A 21,637-nucleotide genomic window follows, 5' to 3' on the forward strand; every position below is an offset into this window, starting at 1 on the left:
TTGTGGACCCTAGGCTGGCCTTGACATCTTGGCTCACCTGTCCCAGGGTTACTAGTATTAAGATTATAGGTGTGTACCACCATGCCTGCCAATTACCTCTCACTTTAAATAAAATATGACATGTCCCACTACCATGAGATCACCCACAACAGGCTTGTCTGGAGAATCCTGAGCTTTTCAGAGCTTGTCTCCCACCCCTTGGAAATATGTTTTACTAAGCCCTCTGAGGCACGTAACTTCCTGCCTACCAAGCCAGTGAGCACGGCCAGCAGGTTGCATTAATTTTGGAAGAGTGATATCATCAAGGCAAACTTGAGGTGTGCTGACAGCCATTGTGGGAAAAGAAGACTGCTCTCGATGAGACAAAGAGCACTTTACAGTGGAGAAGCTGGTGTGTCAGGCAGCCGGGCCTCAGATATAGTGGGTGTTGCCGCGGTTATGCATGTAATACCCGGGGGGTGGGGATTGGTTATGAGGATCTGGAGAGAGACCTCCTAATCAATCTCCCACTCTGTCCTGGAAACTGGAAAGGGACCCAAAGGGTGATCTTTAGAACAAGCAAGTGTGGTCTGCTGGCTGATGTCCCCAAACCTCACTGACCGGTAGGCCAGTTTTCAGGTGACAGAACTGTAGCCACTCAAGAGTCATTATCAAACCACTGTAGGAGTTCACCTTCCCTCTTCCCAGTGGCATCCAGCCTCCTCCTTTCTAGGCTCTGTGTCTGTAATGTGGCTCAGGTCAGGAGTTGAGACCCTGGAGCAACATTATGATAGTTTGTGCCATTAAAGGGTCCTGTGGGCCCACCTCGTTAGCCTTCATGTCCAGCAGTGCTCTGCAGCCTGTAGTTTGCATGGATGTAGGTAATTTCTCAGGCCCTCTCACCTTGCTGATGATATCTTCTTACCTCACTGGTACCTTCAGTGTCGCAGACCTCTGCAGGCAATGTGGAAGTGCTTGGGTAATATCCCTTTTCAAGAGCCAGCCCTGAAGCATCCTATCTGTCTGTGCTGTGGTTGCTTCCAAAAGGCTCCAGATATTGTTTGGTACACTCAGGGTTGTCCCTGTGTACGTCAGGAAGGGAATATCACCATCCTCCTTGCCACAGTATGTGCATGCAGGGTATAGTCCAGGTCCCTCCTCAGTACTTTTGAATCCTGTACATACCTAGTCTCACACCACAGACCTCAGGCCCTTGGTACTCTAGGCAGTTAAGGTAGGAACGACTGAGGAGAGCAGCTTACTGATTGGCTCTCCATGGCTTGCTCAGCTTGCTCTCTTTAACAGATACACAGGTCCACCTGCCCAGAGATGGCAGTATCCACAGGGTGTTAGGTCCTCCCACATCAATCAAGAAAATGCTCCTCAGAGTTGCCTACAAGCCAGTCTGACAGAGGCCATTCCTCAGTTGAGCTTTCCTCTTCACAGATGACTCTAGCTTGTGTCAGGTTGACAAAACCTAATCTTGACAGAAAGGTCTATGTCATAAGGCCTCTTCTGGCCCTGATGACTGGGGCATAGTTGGGGCACCTAGGCCAGAAGGGCACTACCTTGGCTTGGAGATCTCAGCATATAAATCTTGGCTAATACTGCCTCCCTTCCCCTTTCTCCCATGTGGATGGTGACACACCAGGATTTAGGGCTGTGGGGAGGTCTGATTGTTGCATGGCAGTCCTTCAGGGGTCCAGGGCTTGTCTTCCTCAAAACTTGCATCCGTTCTGGGTCCATCCCTCGAATGTTCCCCATCCTCAGCTTTTTCTAGACATTACCATGCTGGGTGATACCTGCCTGCCCTGCTCTCTAGTATGGGTTCAGCTCTAAGTCAGAATCCTTCCTGTAGCCCCCATTCAGGGAATCTACTTGGTCTCATACAGGAGAGAGACAATGTGTAGGATATCAGTGACTAGAGACTCTTCCTCACTAAGGCTAAGGCTGAGTCACGGACAATTCCCCAGCAATTTTGTGTCACCGGACCCCATTCACTGGTCCTTTATGACCCCACAGAACACTTGTTCATGGGGCCTTGGTATCCAGATTTCTGGACAGAAATTCCACCAGATCAAGTGCTACCTGGGGGTGGGCATTGAGACTGTACACTCCTGCCCATGCCTGAACCACTGCCAGGTGAATAGAAAAACAGCCTTAGGAAGTACCCTGGCCAGTGGCTCTGGCAGAACTGGGTCTGAAAAGACTCTCCTACCTATCAATATGCAAACTAGGGTGAGGCTTTCTTAGTACCTGTGGCTCCTCCCAGCACCTCTTACTTCACCCCTACTCTAAACCTCTTTAGCCTAGGGGCTGAGCTTCTTTGCTTCTCTCCCCCCAGCTTCTCTTTCTTATAATATCCTGCCATTTTGGCCACGTGTTCTCTTGGCCTCATGCTCCTTGGCTCCTCTCTTGGTCCAATTGCCTTATCTCCGCTTCCTCTCTCGCTCTGCCCCCGCTCTCCCAGCGACTGGCTCAGCCTGGACCCTTCCAGATGCCACTGCTTGAACTCTCCCTCAGATCTACAACATCTCCTCAACCACACCTTGGAGTGGCCGTGCCCTCACGTTGATTGAGGGTTATATTAGTTAAGTTTCTATTGCTACAATAATACACCATGGCCTAGGCATCTATGGAAGAGTTTATTATGGCTTATAGTTGCAGAGGGATAAAGGTTCATTATGGCAGGAAGGCATAGGAGTAAGAAGTAGGCATAGTCCTAGTAGCAGGAAACAGATCTCAAACAGACACACAAATCAGAGAGAGTCTCTGATCATAAACTCTCAAAAGCCTGCCTCCAGTAGAGTATTTACTCTAGCAAGGCTGCACCTCTTTGTGATCCTCTCCAAATGACACCACCAACTGGGGACCAAGTATTCAAATGTCTGAGCTTATAAAGAAAATTTCTTTTTTTTTTTTTTTTTTTTGGTTTTTTCGAGACAGGGTTTCTCTGTGTAGCCCTGGCTGTCCTGGCACTCACTTTGTAGACCAGGCTGGCCTTGAACTCAGAAATCCGCCTGCCTCTGCCTCCCGAGTGCTGGGATTAAAGGCGTGCGCCACCACGCCCGGCTAAAGAAAATTTCTAATTCAAACGGCCACATTCCATCCTCTGGGCCCCATCAGTCGGTGGCCATATCATGATGCAAAACACATTTAATCCAACTTCCCAAAGTTTTTTTTAATATCTAATACTGTTAACCCAGAGTCTCATCTGAAATGCAAAACAATCTCAAAATCAAAAAGTAATGTTATATTATATACACATATGTATGTATGTATGTATGTGCCAACTACAAGGACATAATATACATTACCATCCTAAAGGGGAAGAATGGAGTATAGTGGGAAAATGCTGGACCAAAGTAAGGCTGAAGCCTAGTAAGGAAAACTAAGTCCTGTAGACTTTAGGTTTTTTTTTTTTTTTTTTGGTTTTTCGCGACAGGGTTTCTCTGTATAGCCCTGGCAGTCCTGGAACTCACTTTGTAGACCAGGCTGGCCTCAAATTCAGAAATCCGCCTGCCTCTGCCTCCCCAGTGCTGGGATTAAAGGCGTGTGCCACCACGCCCGGCTAGACTTTAGTTTTAAAGGGCTTAGATTTCTCAGCTTCTCCGACTTTGCTGCTGCAACATACATCTCTCTTTTGGGGATGGTTCCAAACCCTGCCTGTAACTCTTCTTGACGGATGCCTCATGGCTTAGCATCTCTCACATTCTGGGGTTTCCATAGCAACCCACTTCACTGTCACAGCTTCATGCAGTGGCCTCTCAGGGCTTTCAGAGGACTCCCAAACGCTGCCTGGCCTCAGTCGGGAACAAAGCTGCTGTGGACACCTGTGCGTGTGCCTTCATTTCTGTTGGTCGTGGGCCTGGGAGTATGATGGTTACAGCATACGTCAGATAGAACCCGTGAAACATTTCCACAATGGTGGTGTCTCATTACACACTCAGCTAGCACGAGTGTCAGTCATGTTGTATTTGCTGCTGTGATGGATCTTTCTATCGTGATCTTCTATCTCGACAGGCACATACAAGGCATAGTGGATACAGTGGACACAGAAGTGTCCATACAGCTTGCCTTGTCCTTTACAAATATTGAATGTTCTACTTCCTCCCTCCAATCTTATCTCTCGCTCTTCTCTTTTTTTGATGTAGGGTCTCACCGTGTAGCCTACGTTGGCCCCAAACTCATAATCCTCTTGCCTCAGCAAGACATCACAGGTGTGTCCCACCACTTCCTTGGATATTCCCTGGGATTCTGCACTTAGCAAAGGATCACAGGTGGACTGAACAGGAGCATCTGGTTCCTGATTTTAGGGAAAATTATTGATCTTTCAGTTATGTGTGAGGCTGATTATAGGTTTTTTGGGTTTGGGTTTTTTTTTCTTTGTGTGTGTGTGTGACATATTTATCTATTTATTTATTTTTACATTTTTATTTACTTTGGTAGCTACCTTTTGCCAAGGTAAGGAAATGCTTTTCTGTCTCTAGTCAGAGGACAGTCCATTCTGGGAGTCAGGAAGGGGTGCTGAGCCTGTCTTGTGCTTTTCTGTGTCACTGTGGCCATCACCTTGGCTTTCCTGAACTGGTTGCTTTTTGGAGGCAAAGCCAGTTTTGAAGCTGGAGAGAGGTCTTCCCTGCACCCCCCCCCCCCAATCTGGACATTTTCTGCATTTTATTGCAGGTGTTTAGAATATTTATATTTACTATCATTATAGATAAAATTGGGTGTATATCTGACATCTTATTGTCTTTTATTTTCTCATTTGTTCTTTCTTCTTTGGGATGATTTTTCTCACCTTTGCCCCTGTGTTACTCCATTATGTGAAATCATCTGATGGCTTAGAGAATTTAGACTAAACTTGCTTTTTAAGATGGGGTCTTTCTATATTGCCCAGACCCAGTCTGAACTCTGATTCCCCAGCCATTCTTTTGGTGTAGACACTGGAGTTGTTAGGACAAGAGTGACATCAAACTCTGCTTCCTGCTAAGCCTTTCAGCCTGTTTGCAGTCTAGCTTCAGTTCATATTACTTCATAAGCAGAAAATAATTACATTATATTTCCACTGTCTGCAGAGTTTGTGCTATTGAGATTACATATTTTAAATTTTCATATGTGTGGGGTATGGTCACTCCACCCAGCCATCTTCCTGTGCTTTCTTTGCACAGTTCTGTTGCATTCAAGCCCAGCAACCCTTGCTTTGACAATTATCCACCATCTTAATATCAAGAGCTTAATTCCATACATAGAAATTAGATTTGTGGGGCTGGAGAGATGGCTCAGTGGTTAGGAGCACTGACTGCTCTTCCAGAGGTCCTGAGTTCAAATCCCAGCAACCAAATGGTGGCTCACAACCATCTGTCATGGGATCTGATGCCCTCTTCTGGTATGTCTGATGACAGCTACAGTGTAGTCATATACATAAATAAATAAATATAAAAAAAAAGAAATTAGATTTGTGGTTACAAGATATTTTTCTCCCATGATTGTATTCAATGTCTCCACTTTCTTTGTAGCACTCCATCTTCCATACTCACAGGCTCACTCTACAGTCCAGGTTGTCCTATGTAACTCACGAACCCCCAGCCTCAGTCTCCTGAGTACTGGGGTGACTGGTCACTCCTGGCTTTCTGCAACATCTGAAAAACAGAAATAATCACCGAAAACATGTGATGTTTCTACTTTCTAACTCTGCTACCTGTTGCTTCTGTCCACCTTCCCCATCTGAGCTATAACGCCACATTTCTTTTCCTGGACATCTGGAATTATGGTGAATATTTCTATTTCTGCACATGCTTCTGGGATATGGCTGGGTCAACTGGAGGCTGGGGGATCCTCTGGGTCTCATTTTCACACATCATCAGGAAGGGGCAGAGTCTGGGTGAGTCTCCCCCACTTCAACTGAGGAAAGCTTATTTTTATATTCTAGCTACTGCACTTGAACTTCGGGGTCTGACTTGGGCTGTGGACACTGTGTCTGACTGAATGCAGTGTTTCCTGTTCTAGAATTTCCCACGCTTGTTTTCTCGGTCCTTTCTGGAGGCCCTCAGTGCTGGGTGGGGTTCTCTTCTTAAGTCTCTGGAAATCAGTGGACTTTTGTCCTCTTGCCCTCTAACTTGCATCTCACCTGCCTCATGTCTTCAGTGGCTTCCACACATATTTGTCACTGTTAATTATTTCAGGTGAGAGTGCAAATCGAATCCTTACTACATCTCAGTCTTCTGCAGGTCTCTTTAGCGCCATATGCACTTTTCAGCCTCTGCAGCTGATCCTGAGCTATCCTCAGTAAGGTTGATTGTCTAACTAGTTCAGCCACACTTCCAGGCCATCACAGAGCCTGGTCTTTTTTTTTTTTTTTTTAAGATTTATTTATTTATTATATGTAAGTACACTGTAGCTGTCTTCAGACACTCCAGAAGAGGGCGCCAGATCTTGTTACGGATGGTTGTGAGCCACCATGTGGTTGCTGGGATTTGAACTCTGGACCTTCGGAAGAGCAGTCGGGTGCTCTTACCCACTGAGCCATCTCACCAGCCCACAGAGCCTGGTCTTACCAGGGCTCAGAGAATGAGGATCACAGAGAATTAGGAACTGTGGGGTTTACCTCTGCTGGCAGATGCTGCAAACAAACTTGTGATGCTCTGAAGTGGGATTGCCGAATGGACAGGGAATGGCCAACGGCCTAGGTTTCACTTTTAAAGGGGCAGGGCTTGCATTCAAGACACTCCGGTTTCGGGTTCCAAAGAGCAGTGAGGGGAGCCTAGCCAGGTTCCAAAGCTGCGCAGCGGTTTCCGGACAGCAGGAGTGGATACCCTGTGAGCACCGGGCAGGACGTGGCGGGGTGGGGCGGGGCTGGGGTGGTAAATTCCCTCCATAGCTGCCGAACCTATCACCTCCGCCAGGGGGCAGCGTGTTCTTTCGCCGGGCAGGGGTAAGGAGTGGAAAACCTGGGCAGGCGGGCCACAGGGAACAGGTGCGGGGGGTGAGGGTGGGGGTGGGGCGGGCGGTCTCTTCAGCAGGGAACATATAAGGTGAAGGAGGCTGGAGGTGGTGACCAGGGGTTTAGGGCCTAGTGGCCAGGCAGAAGGGAAGCATAGAGTAGTGTTTCTCCCTTCCTGGCACACCTGTACTGACACACCTATGTCTTTGAACAAGCCTCACTCGTACCTGTGGTCTCTGCACCTTCCCGTCTAACTTCAACCCATTGCTTACCTTTTTCTGCCCATTGGGCTCATTTGCTTTTAACCTCCCCACACTACAAAGCCACCTCCACACACAACTGCCCTTGGTTGGCAGCAACACAATGTTGTTGCTCTACATGCTTCGGTGGCATCTCCTCACAAAACTTTCTGTGGAGCCAGGACCTACTCAGACTAGTAAGGACCCACTCTATCTGTTTTAAATGCTTTCTGTGACCTCAGTACTAGCCCAAATCCTCTGGTAGCCCAGAGAAAGTTCTGTGGGCTGCTTCTGAGACACAGCGTTGCAGTTGAGATGTGTACTTGGACCTTCACGCAGAGGAGACAAGGTTTACCTCCATTTGCCCACACTGGCCCAGAAACAGAATTTGGGGCTAGGAACACTAGGGTATTCCTCGGTTTCATTTGTCTCTGACAGGCTTCCGGAAAGAGGGGTGCTTCTTAGCTTAGAGAAGAAAAGCTGTTTGGATCAGGGTCCTTGAAAGCAGAGCATAGGAGTGGCCTCTTGGGAGGCACTACCGGGGCGTCAAAAATTATGGGATTTATGTTGAGAAAACTGGCAAGACTCATGTTTTGATGAATTTTGGCTCTGGTGAGTGAGGGTAGGCAGGAAGCTGTCTGGAGAGAACTCGGGATGGATCAGAATGCTGCCGCTGCTGAAGGGAGCTAGTGAGGTTTGGGAAACTCACCAGTCTTTCAGTTTGATGGGTGCAGGGGTACAGCAAGACACTTGCTAAGTAGCAAAGACAAAAGGGTGTGTTGACTTGTTATCCATGTCCTTTGTGATTACTATCACAAAGCAGGTGAGGTGCAGAGAAGTCTCCAGGTGTGCTGTAGGACCTTCTCAGCCTTCCTAAGGTCCTAGGTACAAGTAGATGCTCAAGTCAGGGCTTCGTTGGACTCCAGCACTGGAGATCTGCGCCATCTCCCCCTGCACCCCCCACCCCACCCCCGGCCTCAAACCAGAGCAGCACAGCGGCCTCTCTACTCACAAAAGCTCGAAGGTTCCGTTCAGCTCCCTTCCTCCAGTTTAAAGCCGGGACTAGAGACAGTGCAGTAACGGCCAGCTCTGGGGGCCAGGGGCCTAGCTGGTGCAGATCCGGAGTGGGCTCCGCGGCCATCAGCTGGTCTTCAGGCTAGCGGGACCGCGCGTTTCCAGAGCCCAGGGGCGGGGGCGCGGCGAGGCTGGGCCGACTGGGCGCGCTCCGGGGAGTCGCCAGCCTGAAGGGCAGAAGCACTGCGAGGGTTAAGCTGCGAGCCTGGCGGGCACGTGTGCGGATTGGAGCAAAGTTTCGGGGAGGGGCGGGGAACGGGGCGGACTGGGGCTCGCAGATTGGCCGGAAGTTGTGCGGGGCGGAGCTCAGGGCTGCTCCGCGCTCGCTCCGGGAGAGTTGACAAAGCCCCGCAGGGAAGGACGCCTCGCGGCGCGGCGCCCCGGGCCCCTCGCCCCGCCGCCCCTCTTCCCCGCCCTCGCCCAGCCCCGCCGTTTATCCGCGTGGACAGCGCGCCCCGCGCCCCAGCCCGGCCCCAGCCGCCAGCGCCCAGGTAGCGCCGCCCCGCCCAGGCCGGGCCCGGGGGCGCGGGGGGCGGGATGCGGCGCCCGGGGCAGCGATGACCGCGTCGCGCTGCTCAGGGGCCCGGCTCTGACCCCGTTGCCTGCTGCGCGCACCCGCGCTGATCCCTGTCGAGGTGAGCCGGGCTGTACGTCCGCGACCCCCGGAGGGAGGGCTGGAATGGGTTAGAGTGCGGGGCGCGAAGGGCAGGGCCGCGATCACTGTGCGGGGCGGGAGCCGGGCTAGCGCCGTAGCTGCTCCTGTGGGGCCCGCGGCCCTGCCCCGCGCCCCGCCCCCGCTTGAGCCCCACGTGGGCCCCCCAGCGCAAATTTGTCCGCTAATGGCGCAGGCGATTATCTGCGGGGCCGCTCGGTGTTGTGTGTCCCGCGGGCAGGGCCCGAGTTACAAGCGCCAGGAATCCAGACGGTGTTTGGAAAGGGGGCGGCGGGGGCGGCTGGTAATTAGTGTAAACCCTTTGTCTGCCTTTGATACGCTCAGCGTCTACGCGCCTCGCTTCCTTTGCCTGGAGCTCGGCGCCGAGGGGGGCCGGACCCTGGCTCTGCGGCCGCGACCTGGGTCTTGCGGGCCTGAGCCCTGAGTGGCGTCCAGTCCAGCTCCCAGTGACCGCGCCCCTGCTTCAGGTCCGACCGGCGAGATGACGCGGAGCCCCGCGCTGCTGCTGCTGCTATTGGGGGCCCTCCCGTCGGCTGAGGCGGCGCGAGGTGAGTCCTGGCGCCCAGTCTGGCGCTTTGGCCACTGCAGCGCCGCCCCTTTCCCGCCAGCCCTGAACTCTGCCACACAGTGCCCGCCTGGCACACTCCTCCCCTCCCTGTCTGCTCCATTGCAGCAGATCCTCCCCGCAACCCCCATCCTTAACCTGAAGTACTGTCGGTTTTACATGCCTCTACCTCACTCTTGGGGTTACCTAGTCACAATCAGATACCCCCAGCTCACCCTCTTTGGCTGACACATCATGTAAAGGGGCCCCAGAATCATTTGACCGTTGGCCTTGCCTAGGTCCTTTCCAGGACAGCCTCATAATCTTGCATAAACACACTTTCAGGTGCATATCTAGGTGGAGAACAGGTGGTTGTCACCCCTCCCCCAGATTCTTGGGGAGTGGACTCGTTGTGGCAGCAGAAAAAAACCTAATTGGGTCCCTGGGAGTTTGTAGAGACTCACACAGTGCCTAGCTGAATATAGAGAACATTGGTGACATCTTGGTGATTGGAGCTCACTCGGATCCAGCCCTCAGCTGACCCAGCTCTGGACCCTTGGCTTGCTTATCTATTACAGGTAGCATAGTCTACCATCTGGGAGTCCCCAGAGCACAGAACATCACTACAGTGAAGGTGGAAGATCTTAGACCACAGGGTCATACACTATGTTGTTGCAGGATACACTACACTATGGCTTGGCTACATCGTCTTCTGTTCTGTAGGGAGCTCTGCCCTAGACCTAGCCCTGGCAGAGGGCACCCAGAACTGATGGGTGATCCATGCCCGTAGATTTTTGGCCACTGTGTTCCAGTGTCACGGGGCACAGTGCTGGGCTCCCCTATGGTTAGGCAGGACTGATGGCCAGGCGGGCCCTTTGGGTGTGTTGGCCACTCAGGACTGTCCTTGCTCTGTCCACCAGTCCTCTGAGGCTTCGCATCTCCTCCCCCCGCCACCAGCGCGGGCGCACTGAGCCCAACCTGGCCTTATATGGCCACGTTTGGTGTTGGGCGGCGGGCGGCGGCCCAGGTGGGCCTTATGCCACTATAACCCCCCCTCTTCTGCTTGGGGACTGGCTGGCTGGAGGGTGGGGGCTGTCCAGGCACAGCTGGGCTGGACAGTGTCCTGGGCATGTAGGCACTTGGGCCATGCTGGGTGAGTTGTCTCTTCACCACCCCCCCCCCCAACTGGTGGCCCAGTCTTTGATTGGTCTTTTATCCGTTTGGATACACCCCATCCCTGCACCTGCCTCTTCTTTGGCTGCTCAGCAAAGGAGGTTCTGAAGGCTTCTGCCCTGCCATGATCACTGGCTGGAGCTTCAGGCAGATTGATGGGTGGCAGTGGGCAGCAGCACTACCTTTTTGGTGATGGTCCTAGAGGGGCCACTGTTTCTGCCTTTGTCTCCCTTGGCCACAGTACTGGGACTGTGCCTTGTATCTCGCCCTGGCTGTGCTAGTGAAGGCCTTTGGCCAGCACTAGGGAGCTGGAAAGATCTGCCTTCCAAGGGCAAGGGCCCTGTGGTTGGGGTGGAAGAATGGCGTTTCCTGAGTTATGCTGACTTCTCCCTTCAGGCACAATCTGGACTGGAGGGGCTAAGCTATTCCAAATGCATTCCTTCTCCAGTGGTTCTTCGTGAGTAGGCCCAATTTTGACCTTAAATTGGGCCAAAGAACTGCATGTAGAATTTGGGCTGTTTTGAAAGCTATTTCCCTGGGGTGTCATAGTTTTTGGAATCTGTACATCTCTAGATTGGGATCATATTTTAAAAGTTCCCCTTTGCCCAAAGTTTCACAATGCAGTGAATTTGCCCTAAGATACTTCCACCCACCCCCTTTGAAAAAAGACAAGTTTTGGTTTCGTCCATTCCGTTTCTCACAGTTAGAATGTAAGTTTCAGAACAGAATACCATTCTCAAAGATAAGTCTAAAAGTGAAGTGCCACCTCTGGGACCAGCCTCTGAGCAGCCAGCATAGGAGTCTTTGTCTTTTGGACCCAGTCTTTGGGTTTGGAGTGAGCTGGCCCTGATGGACAGTTGGGGTGCCTGCCATAGCTGTACAGTACAGCAGTTTGCCTAGAGTACTGTGTTGTAGAGAAGGATGTGTATGTGGTGCTGTAGAGATGATGATTGGCCATTTGTGTGGAGCTGACCCTGGCTTTTAAACAGTCTGTAGGAGGCCTCTTTTCTTCACAGGCTGTGGCTGATCAGAGTGTGGCTGGAGTGAGGTAGATGTTCGGGAGCCAGGCCTAGCCCCTGTGAGGTAGGGATGTGGGCCAGCCTCCCATTCACATCTGGGGCCCTATTCCTGGAAGGGAAAATAAATCACTGTCCCCCTGGGGGCGGGGAGGGAGCTGTGAACAAAGTCGCCTTTGGCTAGGCCTGGAAATACCGACCACAGGCTCCTTTATCCTTTGTGCAGGATCAATGGGCCTCTGGGCTCTCAGAGTTGCCTTTCAGTCAGCCTGCCCTGCGCTGTGGCCCTTACTAGGGAAATGTTGGTTTTTCCCCAGCTGAGGCCTCTAGTCTCTGGTTTTCCTGGCCTTGGCTCAGTCTTTGCTGGTAGTGCTGGGGGCAGTTGGCTGTGGCCCAACAGCCTCATTTCCCCTACTGGCCACCTGCCCTCTGTATAGCCAGAACCTGATGCTTGGTCCATAGTGGCCTCTTCTCCCTCATTTTGCCTTAATGTGGTGACCCCAGAATGCATAGGGGGTAAGGTGTGTCTAAGCCTCTGTTTCCGTACTTCATAGGTACCTTCCTCTTCCTGCTACCTGCTCTTCTAACCAGTACTCTTGCCTATATTTCAAGGTGGAGGAGAGCAAGGGGTTCCTGAGAATGGGGTATGAGGAGCTAAGAGCCCCAGGCTGGGGTGCAGACAGAGTAGACCTGTGGTAGGTGTACTCTGTGTAGGCTTAGGAGAGGTGGAAGGTGGACAGAGGGTGCATGCCATTGGATAGCTGCAAAAAGCAAGAGCTTCCCACTGAGCAGGAAGTATGACTCTTCTTTCCACCAGGAGTTTATTTCCTGAGAGATTTGTATGAACTGCCAAGGGTCTGTAGAGCTAGTGGTGGTGCCGCTAGAAGTAGGTGGGAAGGGGGCCATCTGCTGTTCTGGCTCAGGTGTGATGCTGGATGGTAGGAGAAGGTTCCAGCCCCTGACTGTCTTGGAGGTGCCCTGCAGGAAACTTGGGACACCAGGCCAAGCCTTCTACTGAGCTGCCCCTATATGCCTTGCAGCCTATCTTCCAGCTTCTGGGAGTAGTCGTGTGGCATGGGCTGAGGCTCAGAGCTACACATTGATGAGGGGAACTGGGATTCAGAGCCCTCACATCCTTAATTCTGTCCCTAAGAAATCTGTCGGCAGTGGTGATGGCTTTGCTGGACTATTTGTTTTAGGCAGTCCCAACATTCCGCCAGTCTTTATTGGGCTAGGTCGGTAGCATATTGTCTCAGGAGCTTTGGGTTTAGGACATAGCTTTTGAGGTGTCGGGTATGTCCAGAATCAGAGTTAGGGCTTGCTTAGAGACAGGGCCCTGTTGGGTTTTCTGACTTGAAGCTAGCCCACAGTCCAACAAGCCAGTGTTTGTGAGAAGAGGGTCAGGGGCTGGATGTCCAGGTGAATCCCCCTCAGTGAGTCCTGAGATAGTCACTTTCTGTGGATATGTATGTGGCTCCTGTAGGGCTCTGGCCTTATCTGATGATATCTATGCTATATGGTCGTGGTGGTTCAGGGAGTGTCTAGGAGCTGGCAGATGTGGCAGCTGAGGTATTCCAGAGAGAGGAACAGACCTAGGGGACCAGGCAGTGCCTCCAGAGAACCCTCTTCCATACATCCTTCTGGCTTGCCTAATTGCTACTGCTGGGTAACAGGCAAGCTAGCTCTACTAGCCAGCTTATTGGAGCATGGTGTTTCTTTGAGGTGCTTAGGTGGCCTCGTTTATGGGATAACTACTTGCCTGAGTCCTATCAATCTGGCTGTGGAGCCTATGGGTCTGTCCCTTGGGCACCTTCAGTTAGTTATCAAGCCCTAGTCCTCTCACAGCCCTGGGTCTGTGTGTTACTGGCCACAATTGTGAGTGTGTGCATGCACACACATGTGTTTGTGTGTGTGTCCATGCAGTTATATTCTTTCAAGGATCTTAGCCTTAAGACAAGACAAAGCCTGGCCCCACACACCTAATGGGCAGTTGAGCCTTGTGACTGTCACCTATGCTCTTTTCTTTTGAGGGGCATCTCTGCCACTTCCTGGGCTTTGGCCTCCTAGCAGGTGTTGGCCCTAGAGGACTGTCTGTGGGTTTCTCACCTGTCCCTGTCCTGGGACTCCAGCTGTGAGTACTGTGGGATATATGTCCTCACAGCCAGGGGCTAGGGCAGTGCCTTTGTAGGGGTGTGTCACACCAGTTATAGAAAGCTCATTACCTATTAGGCCCGTACTGTGATTCTGCTTGGGTTGGCTCCTATTGTAGTCCCTCTGGGTCTTGGAGCAAGGTGTCCCGAGAACCAGACGAGCCTATTCTACTTCTTTGCGGTTGAGGCTCTCCACACCATTCTCAGAGTCCCCTAGATAATCACTTTGTAGCTCCAGGAGCAGGTTCACTCTGAGCTAGCTGACCAACTCCATAGCCAGTCTCATTGCCTGGCCAGAGAATTCCTTTCCGGCCGGAAATTCCTAGGGCCACGCAGGCCTCACAAGGGCCAAGCTGGGCCTGAGTGGGCCAGGTGTCCTCATACTTTGTCCAGGGTCAGTTGCTAGCCGGAGCCCTTTGAGGAGGGGAGTGCAGGTCAACGGGCCTGGAACCCCAGCTTTCAGCTTTGCTCATCTGACTTCTCAGGCTCCAGGCATTTCCCCCTGTAGTCCCCAGCCTGGCATCTAGACCTGACACTGACCACATCCTTCAGGTTATGAACATATACATAGACTGTGCCTCCTGCAGAAGGTCTCCATGCTGTCTCCTTCTGGGCTAATGTTAAGTCTCACCTGGCTGGAGCTGTAAGGGTTTTCAGAGGTATGGATCTGGCTGATCTGGCTGTAGAAGTTATAGAGAGACCAGAAGCTGGTATAGCTTCCTTGGCCTGGGACCTTCAGATCATGTTGGGCTTTCTTAGACTCCTGGCATTCCTGAAGGAGCCAGCCTGGGTAGGCTGGTCAGACAAGCCCTGTTAGAAGGTCAGGTATAGCCATTAGGCCCCACCCCCTGCAGCTATCCTAAGGCAGAGTGTGAGGCAGTACCCCCATTGCCTTGAGCTTCAAGTCCTTAGTTTCCTCACTGGCTGAGTAGGGTAAATGGCTGTCCAGGTAGAACAAAGAGGGCTGTGTTTCCTGAGCTAAATATAGATCCAAGGTGGCCATATTATGGCCCAAATTCCCAGAATTCTAGGGGCTGGGCTTTCTGCAGGGGGTTGGGGGTAGGGGTGGTCCTTATGTAGGTCTCTGTAACAAGCCCGAGAGCCCAGCCCCACAGTGGGATACAGTAGAACTTAGTTGGGGGCAGGGCTGGCAGGATACTGTTTGCTTTAGGATAAGGCTGGCTCCTCCGGCCGGCCTGTCGCCAGCCTGTCCCCCAGCAGTGTGTGCAGGCAGGCCCCAAGGGCCAAGCTTCCAGCCATCTGGCAATTACTTAGCCTCATCCCTCAGCAGTGGTCATGACAGGGCTCCTGCTTCTTAAGTATCCCCTTGTCCAGGCTTTCCTTCCTCTGTCTGAGGTCAGGAGGAGTGGTGCTTCCTAGAGGCACAGTGAGGCTATGTTTCTCTGAGGATCTCCCTATGTGGTGTAGGCGATAGATTAGTTTGTCCTGTGGGCATTCCCCAGGTATGCCTCCAGAACACCTCTAGGCAACTGAATACATGTGTGTATGCTAGCATGTATGGGTCTACCTGTGAGGCTTCGGATACCAGGTTGGGACCGTGGAGCCAGTCAGGGCTTTGGCCAGTTTCTCATTGACCTGAAACTTGGGAGGCCCTGTGAGTGGTGGGATTTCAGACAGTGACAGGTGGTGGGTAGAGTTGCTTGGGAATGGAGCTGAGACTTACGAAGGTATAGGGAAGAGATCTCAAGAGGCCCATGTGATGAGTACCCAGCAGCCTTTCATACTGTAAGCTGGATGCAGGAGGAGAACCTTGGGACAACTGTGTTTGGATTGGCCTTCTGCCTTAGGTGGTCTGTGAACAGAACAGATTAGGGGAGAGGTGGGCTGACAGCTCTCTTCCTACGTCTGCTATTTCCCTTTCTAGAGGAAGCCATGAAGGAAAGTGAGGATGAAGGCTGGTGTTGAGATCTCAGTTGATAGCAGCTTTGGGCCCAGGGACCCTGAATGGAAGCAGAGAAGAGGGTCTCAGAAAGATGGGAAAGGATCTGGGCCATGTGATTACAAGAAAAGGAGAGGTGTGGGAGGACCCCTTCCTCTGTGTCTCCCTGCCCCATTGAACAGGAATGCTGCCCTTGGGTTTTCACTGGGAGACATGGCCCCTCCCTTTGAGCTGCCTTTTTTTTTTTTTTTTTTTCTTCCTCCTTAAAGTCCATGTTAGTACATCAGAGTGGGCCCTGAAAAGCAGCCTCTGGGAGTCTGAAGGCATCCATAGAAGCGTGCCTGGGCTGACAGTGGCCATATAACTAGGGCAACTGCATGCTGAGGAAGCACCAGCTGCTTATAAAAATCACACGTGCCCCCAGGCCCAGTGCTGCATCACCGCTGAGCTTGCACAGGCGGCCTGTTGACACCATTGTGCTTATCCAACCTTGCATGCTCTGTCCAGGACCATCCTGGCTAGAGTCATTTGATGTGGTAGGTGCTCCTCACCGACAGATTAGAAACGTGACGTGTGGGTGGGCTGTAGGACTACGGATGTCTCTCTTTGTTCAGAGGTGACCCTTGACAGTCTCATGCAGTGGGTGTGGTTCTCTCCCTCTCACCCTGCCAGCCCTTCACCTTTCTGGTACCTGCAGGCTCTGTGCACTCTGTACTCACCCTCCCAGCCAGGTAGTCGCTTGTTGCCTGCTGCACCTGGTCACACTCCTGTCTAGAGTTACCTTGATGGCTGGCACTGAGAAGGATGCTTGATGTGGGTTGGTGATGTTGGGAGTGTGTTTCCAATGGCCAGAGTTGTGGGTTCCAGGATGGCCCTTTCCAGGATGGTGGCCTTGACTTATGGGACTTGAGTCTCTGCTATGGGCCCTTCCTATGAGCATCCTGTTGGAGGGCTGTCTCCTAAGGCCAGGCCAAATCCTTAGGTATGACCTAGGGTCTGTCACTCACATGGGCAGGGCCCAGTAGGTTCTTCCTTATGAAGCAGATTTACTGAATCTGCCCAGCCCTTGCTTATCATGTGTATCACAGGCAGCCCTCTAAGATTTAAACCCTCAGGATACTTTATCATGTGTATCACAGGCAGCTATGGCCCCTGGGACTGGTGACAGCCCCAAGCAAATTCTGTCCATGAAGTCATACACAGAGCACACAGACAGAACAATCATTTGTCTGTGGGTGCATACACATCTGTGACTGTAGGGAACCCTTGCTGATGGGCGCACGTACATGACAGTGAGTGCTGGCAAATGTACACCTAGCTGTTTATCCTAGGTGGTTTCTCCTGCTCACCCATTTCCACCCATTTCCAGCTGAAACAGGTGTAAGATGGCTTTCTCTTCCTTGGGCCTGACTGATCTGGGATGATGAAGGCTCAGTAGCCAGAGGTCGTATGGTGTGTAGCAGGAACATAAGATATCCTGTGAAGCTATGTGTATGGAAAAAGAAACCAGCCAAAACCCATCCCGCTGTCCTGGTCTTGGGCTCCCTCCTTTTTGACTAGAGAACATATAGTTCTCTCTGGTGAGACAAAGGGATGTCCCTGTTTTCTTGGTTTGGATTTTTTTTTTTTTAATATTGAATTAAGCTGTGACCCCTCTGGCCTTTCCATTCTCCTTCTCGGGGACACTGCTTGCTATGGTGATGCTAAGCAAGCTGCTTGGGATTGACACAGTGGAACGTGTTGGACATAGGCTACTGTGGTTGGGAATAAGTTTCATGTTTTGGGGCCTCTGCCATACCAAGCAGACTTCTTCAGTGGTGTCCAGGTAGGGTTCCACTGTGTCAAGCTTTTACTCCCCTTGTGTGTTCCCCTATCCAAGTCCTCTAACTCTTGCAGGACCCCCAAGAATGGCAGACAAAGTGGTCCCACGGCAGGTGGCCCGCCTGGGCCGCACTGTGCGGCTACAGTGCCCAGTGGAGGGGGACCCACCACCGTTGACCATGTGGACCAAAGATGGCCGCACAATCCACAGTGGCTGGAGCCGCTTCCGTGTGCTGCCCCAGGGGCTGAAGGTGAAGGAGGTGGAGGCCGAGGATGCCGGTGTTTATGTGTGCAAGGCCACCAATGGCTTTGGCAGCCTCAGCGTCAACTACACTCTCATCATCATGGGTCAGTTGGTGTTTGAGTCAGAGATTACGGTGGGGCCAAAATTGGCTGGGCGCAAAGTGTGCAGCAGACACACCTGGATTCTCCCACCCTGCTTGTTTTGCCTGCACCAAATCAACCTGGATATAGACAAGATCAGGAGGGTCTGTCTGTCCCTATTCCTACCTTGGGCCCTAGGGCAGCCAAGGGCCCCCTGCCACCAGGCTGGCCTTGGGTCTTTGCTTCCAGGTGGCAGAAATGGATTGAGGGGGGATGGGTAGCTCAGGCAGTGGTTCCACTGAAGAGCTGCTGGGTGGGGTAGGGTGGAGTGGGCTGAGGACTTGGCAGTGCAAGCCTTGGCAGCCATGACTTTGAGGCTCAGGTTTCAGAGTTCAGAGGGGCCGCAAGAAGTGAATGGCCTCTGTTCTTTTCTGTCCCTGGGGCCCAGTCAATAGGGAATGGGCAGGTGTCTTTGGTGACACACCCTCCGCACATTGGTAGCAGTCAGGGCCCGTCTTCTTTCTTGGGCTCCCTAGTGTGGGGCCCTCAGCCTGGCTGATTCTCTTTGCAGTGGAGGTCTAAGGTAGTGGCCTTGGACAGCCTGGTCCTTGGTCCCAGGCTGGTGGAAGAGGCGGCTGTCATAGGGGGACATTCCTTATCACACCCAGCCCCTCCCCCGTCACTGCCCAGTACAGGCCTCAAGGCCTTCTCTGGGTTTGGAATGGGAATATTACGGCTGTCCACCCTCCCCACCCCCATCCTTTCAAAGAGGATGATGACCAGGCGGTATGTAAGCCATGTCTCTGCACCAAGCACTCGGCCCCTTGATGTGGGCTAGGGTTACTGCAGCTGCTGGCTGGGCCTGGCCCCCTCCTCGTGAGCCCTGCAGACCCCCCGGAGCCAGGGTGGGGGGCGGTTCTCCAGTCCCACCATGCCTATCAGGGTCACCTGCACCCCGGGAGGGGGCTGGCAGGCAGCCCTTGTCCAGCTGTCCTTGAATCCTGACATGTGGGTATGGCCATGGCCTTTTTTTGGGTTCTAGGACTGTCTCAGCCAGGGCCTGCTAGGTGCCCTGATGAGGTGCTCCTGTGTATCCCTCACCTGGCCTCCTTACTACCTACTTTCCTACAGATGATATTAGTCCAGGGAAGGAGAGCCCTGGGCCAGGTGGTTCTTCGGGGGGCCAGGAGGACCCAGCCAGCCAGCAGTGGGGTAAGTATGGGGTGGGGAGCCTGCGTGTGCTTGGAACTGGGCAGTGCTGTGCTCCTGGCATCTTTACATAGCCCTTCTACTGACCTCGATGCTGCCCTGCCCCACAGCACGGCCTCGCTTCACACAGCCCTCCAAGATGAGGCGCCGAGTGATTGCACGGCCTGTGGGTAGCTCTGTGCGGCTCAAGTGTGTGGCCAGTGGGCACCCACGGCCAGACATCATGTGGATGAAGGATGACCAGACCTTGACGCATCTAGAGGCCAGTGAACACAGAAAGAAGAAGTGGACACTGAGCTTGAAGAACCTGAAGCCTGAAGACAGTGGCAAGTACACGTGCCGTGTATCCAACAAGGCCGGTGCCATCAACGCCACCTACAAAGTGGATGTAATCCGTGAGTGGTGGGTCTGTGGTACGACAGGGGCCCGTGGTGCCTAAAACTGTGCTGACATGTTTGTTTGTCCTTGGCTTAGAGCGGACTCGTTCCAAGCCTGTGCTCACAGGGACACACCCTGTGAACACAACGGTGGACTTTGGTGGGACAACGTCCTTCCAGTGCAAGGTGCGCAGTGACGTGAAGCCTGTGATCCAGTGGCTGAAGCGGGTGGAGTATGGCTCTGAGGGACGCCACAACTCCACCATTGACGTGGGTGGCCAGAAGTTTGTGGTGTTGCCCACGGGTGATGTGTGGTCACGGCCTGATGGCTCCTACCTCAACAAGCTGCTCATCTCTCGGGCCCGCCAGGATGATGCTGGCATGTACATCTGCCTAGGCGCAAATACCATGGGCTACAGTTTCCGTAGCGCCTTCCTCACTGTATTACCAGGTGTGTGGGGCTGCCCACCCATGCTTACTCTCAGTCTCTACCACTGGTCTGGGCTGTCCTGGGGTTCCCCAATGTCCACTTGGAAAGTGGGGGCTCCCTATCCTTTCCCCTTCCTTGTGGGTTATCCTTGCCTCATAGGGAGTTCAGGGGTGCTGTCCATATAGTTCACATTTGGGCTGGTTGTCCCCTACTCTTCTTCTTAATCTCTCTTGCAGACCCCAAGCCTCCAGGGCCTCCTATGGCTTCTTCATCGTCATCCACAAGCCTGCCATGGCCTGTGGTGATCGGCATCCCAGCTGGTGCTGTCTTCATCCTAGGCACTGTGTTGCTCTGGCTTTGCCAGACTAAGAAGAAGCCATGTGCCCCAGCATCTACACTTCCTGTGCCTGGGCATCGTCCCCCAGGGACAACCCGAGAACGCAGTGGTGACAAGGACCTGCCCTCATTGGCTGTGGGCATGTGTGAGGAGCATGGGTCCACCATGGCCCCCCAGCACATCCTGGCCTCTGGCTCAACTGCTGGCCCCAAGCTGTACCCCAAGCTATACACAGATGTGCACACACACACACATACACACACATGCACACACACGCTCTCATGTGGAGGGCAAGGTTCATCAACACCAGCATGTCCACTATCAGTGCTAAATACAGCCAATCTCCAAGCACTGTGTCCTGAGGTAGGCATATGGGGGCCAAGGCAACAGGTTGGGAGAATTGAGAACAGTGGAGGAAGAGTATCTTAGGGTGCCTTATGGTGGACACTCACAAACTTGGCCATATAGATATATGTACTACCAGATGAACAGCCAGCCAGATCCACACACGCACATGTTTAAACGTGTAAACGTGTGCACAAGTGCACACACAACCTGAGAAACCTTCAGGAGGATTTGTGGTGTGACTTTGCAGTGACATGTAGCGATGGCTAGTTGAAGGAATCTCCCTCATGTCTTAGTGGTCATGGCCACTTCCCCACCCCTGCCCATCTGTGTTCCTGCCTGACCTTGGTGTGCCTCCATGTGCCCTGAGTATCCAGGAGCCTATCATCAACCTGACTGGGGTGAACAGTGTAGCCATGCCTGGAGGTTTGAGCCACCCTCCCCTTGCTAGAGAGAAGGGCCTCAATATTTATATTTAAGAAATGAAATAATATTAATAATAATGTAAGGAGGGCTGGGACACAGGGATTCTGGCCTTCCCTGGGGCCTGGGACCTGCCTGGCCTTGTGGTTACATTGGGTACCCTCACTGTCCATGGCTGCCTGGTCTCTGTAATTTTATATAGAGTTTGAGCTGAAGCCTCGTATATTTAATTTATTTTGTTAAACAAGAAATTGCCTCCTTTTCTCATTCTGGTGTTTTTACCTGGGGTTGGTCTGTTTGTGTATGTGCCAGTGAGCACACTCATGTGCTCACTTTTGGGTATACTCACATTTATGCACTGATAAGTATGTGTGTATACATGTCCTAGCTTACATGTATCCACATGTACTGATACTGTGCCTGGGTGCCTTTCCTTTAGGGAAGTGCCTGCCTTTCCTTTCCTAGACCCCAGAGCTGGGTTTTCCCAGGTCTTGTCTTCTGAGCTTCATGGTGTACCAGGAGTGGCTGCAGCTAGCTGGTGGTATGGGGTGTTTGTGAACTACTCTGGGGCCTGTTGGGAGTGCTGTTGTACACATAGATGAGTATTATCCCTCTATTCTGTGTGTGACCCTGCCCTTAGCTGGGAACCTACTTTTTGTTGTTCCATTTTATGTGTCCTTAGC

The 21,637-nt window shown here is 52.5% G+C and overlaps 1 protein-coding gene and 1 long non-coding RNA gene across 2 annotated transcripts; one reads left to right on the forward strand and one right to left on the reverse strand.

Annotated features, from left to right (window-relative positions):
- Positions 1–5,382: 5,382 nt before the first annotated feature.
- On the reverse strand, positions 5,383–8,367 carry LOC110293830. The gene is made up of 3 exons (XR_002377862.2): positions 8,171–8,367; positions 7,868–8,039; positions 5,383–5,618 (listed from the first exon to the last, which is right to left on the reverse strand). It is a non-coding gene; the product is annotated as an uncharacterized LOC110293830 (long non-coding RNA).
- A 399-nt stretch (positions 8,368–8,766) lies between these two features.
- Fgfrl1 (fibroblast growth factor receptor like 1) lies at positions 8,767–21,221 on the forward strand. Its single transcript, XM_021162475.2, has 7 exons — positions 8,767–8,867; positions 9,373–9,453; positions 17,585–17,857; positions 18,965–19,045; positions 19,153–19,437; positions 19,517–19,870; positions 20,086–21,221. The coding sequence occupies exons 2-7, from the start codon at positions 9,387–9,389 to the stop codon at positions 20,613–20,615; spliced, it is 1,590 nt and encodes a 529-aa protein (XP_021018134.1). The 5' UTR covers positions 8,767–8,867; positions 9,373–9,386; the 3' UTR covers positions 20,616–21,221.
- Positions 21,222–21,637: the final 416 nt, after the last annotated feature.

The sequence above is a fragment of the Mus caroli genome, chromosome 5, assembly GCF_900094665.2.
Source record: "Mus caroli chromosome 5, CAROLI_EIJ_v1.1, whole genome shotgun sequence".
Classification (NCBI taxonomy): Eukaryota; Metazoa; Chordata; class Mammalia; order Rodentia; family Muridae; genus Mus; species Mus caroli.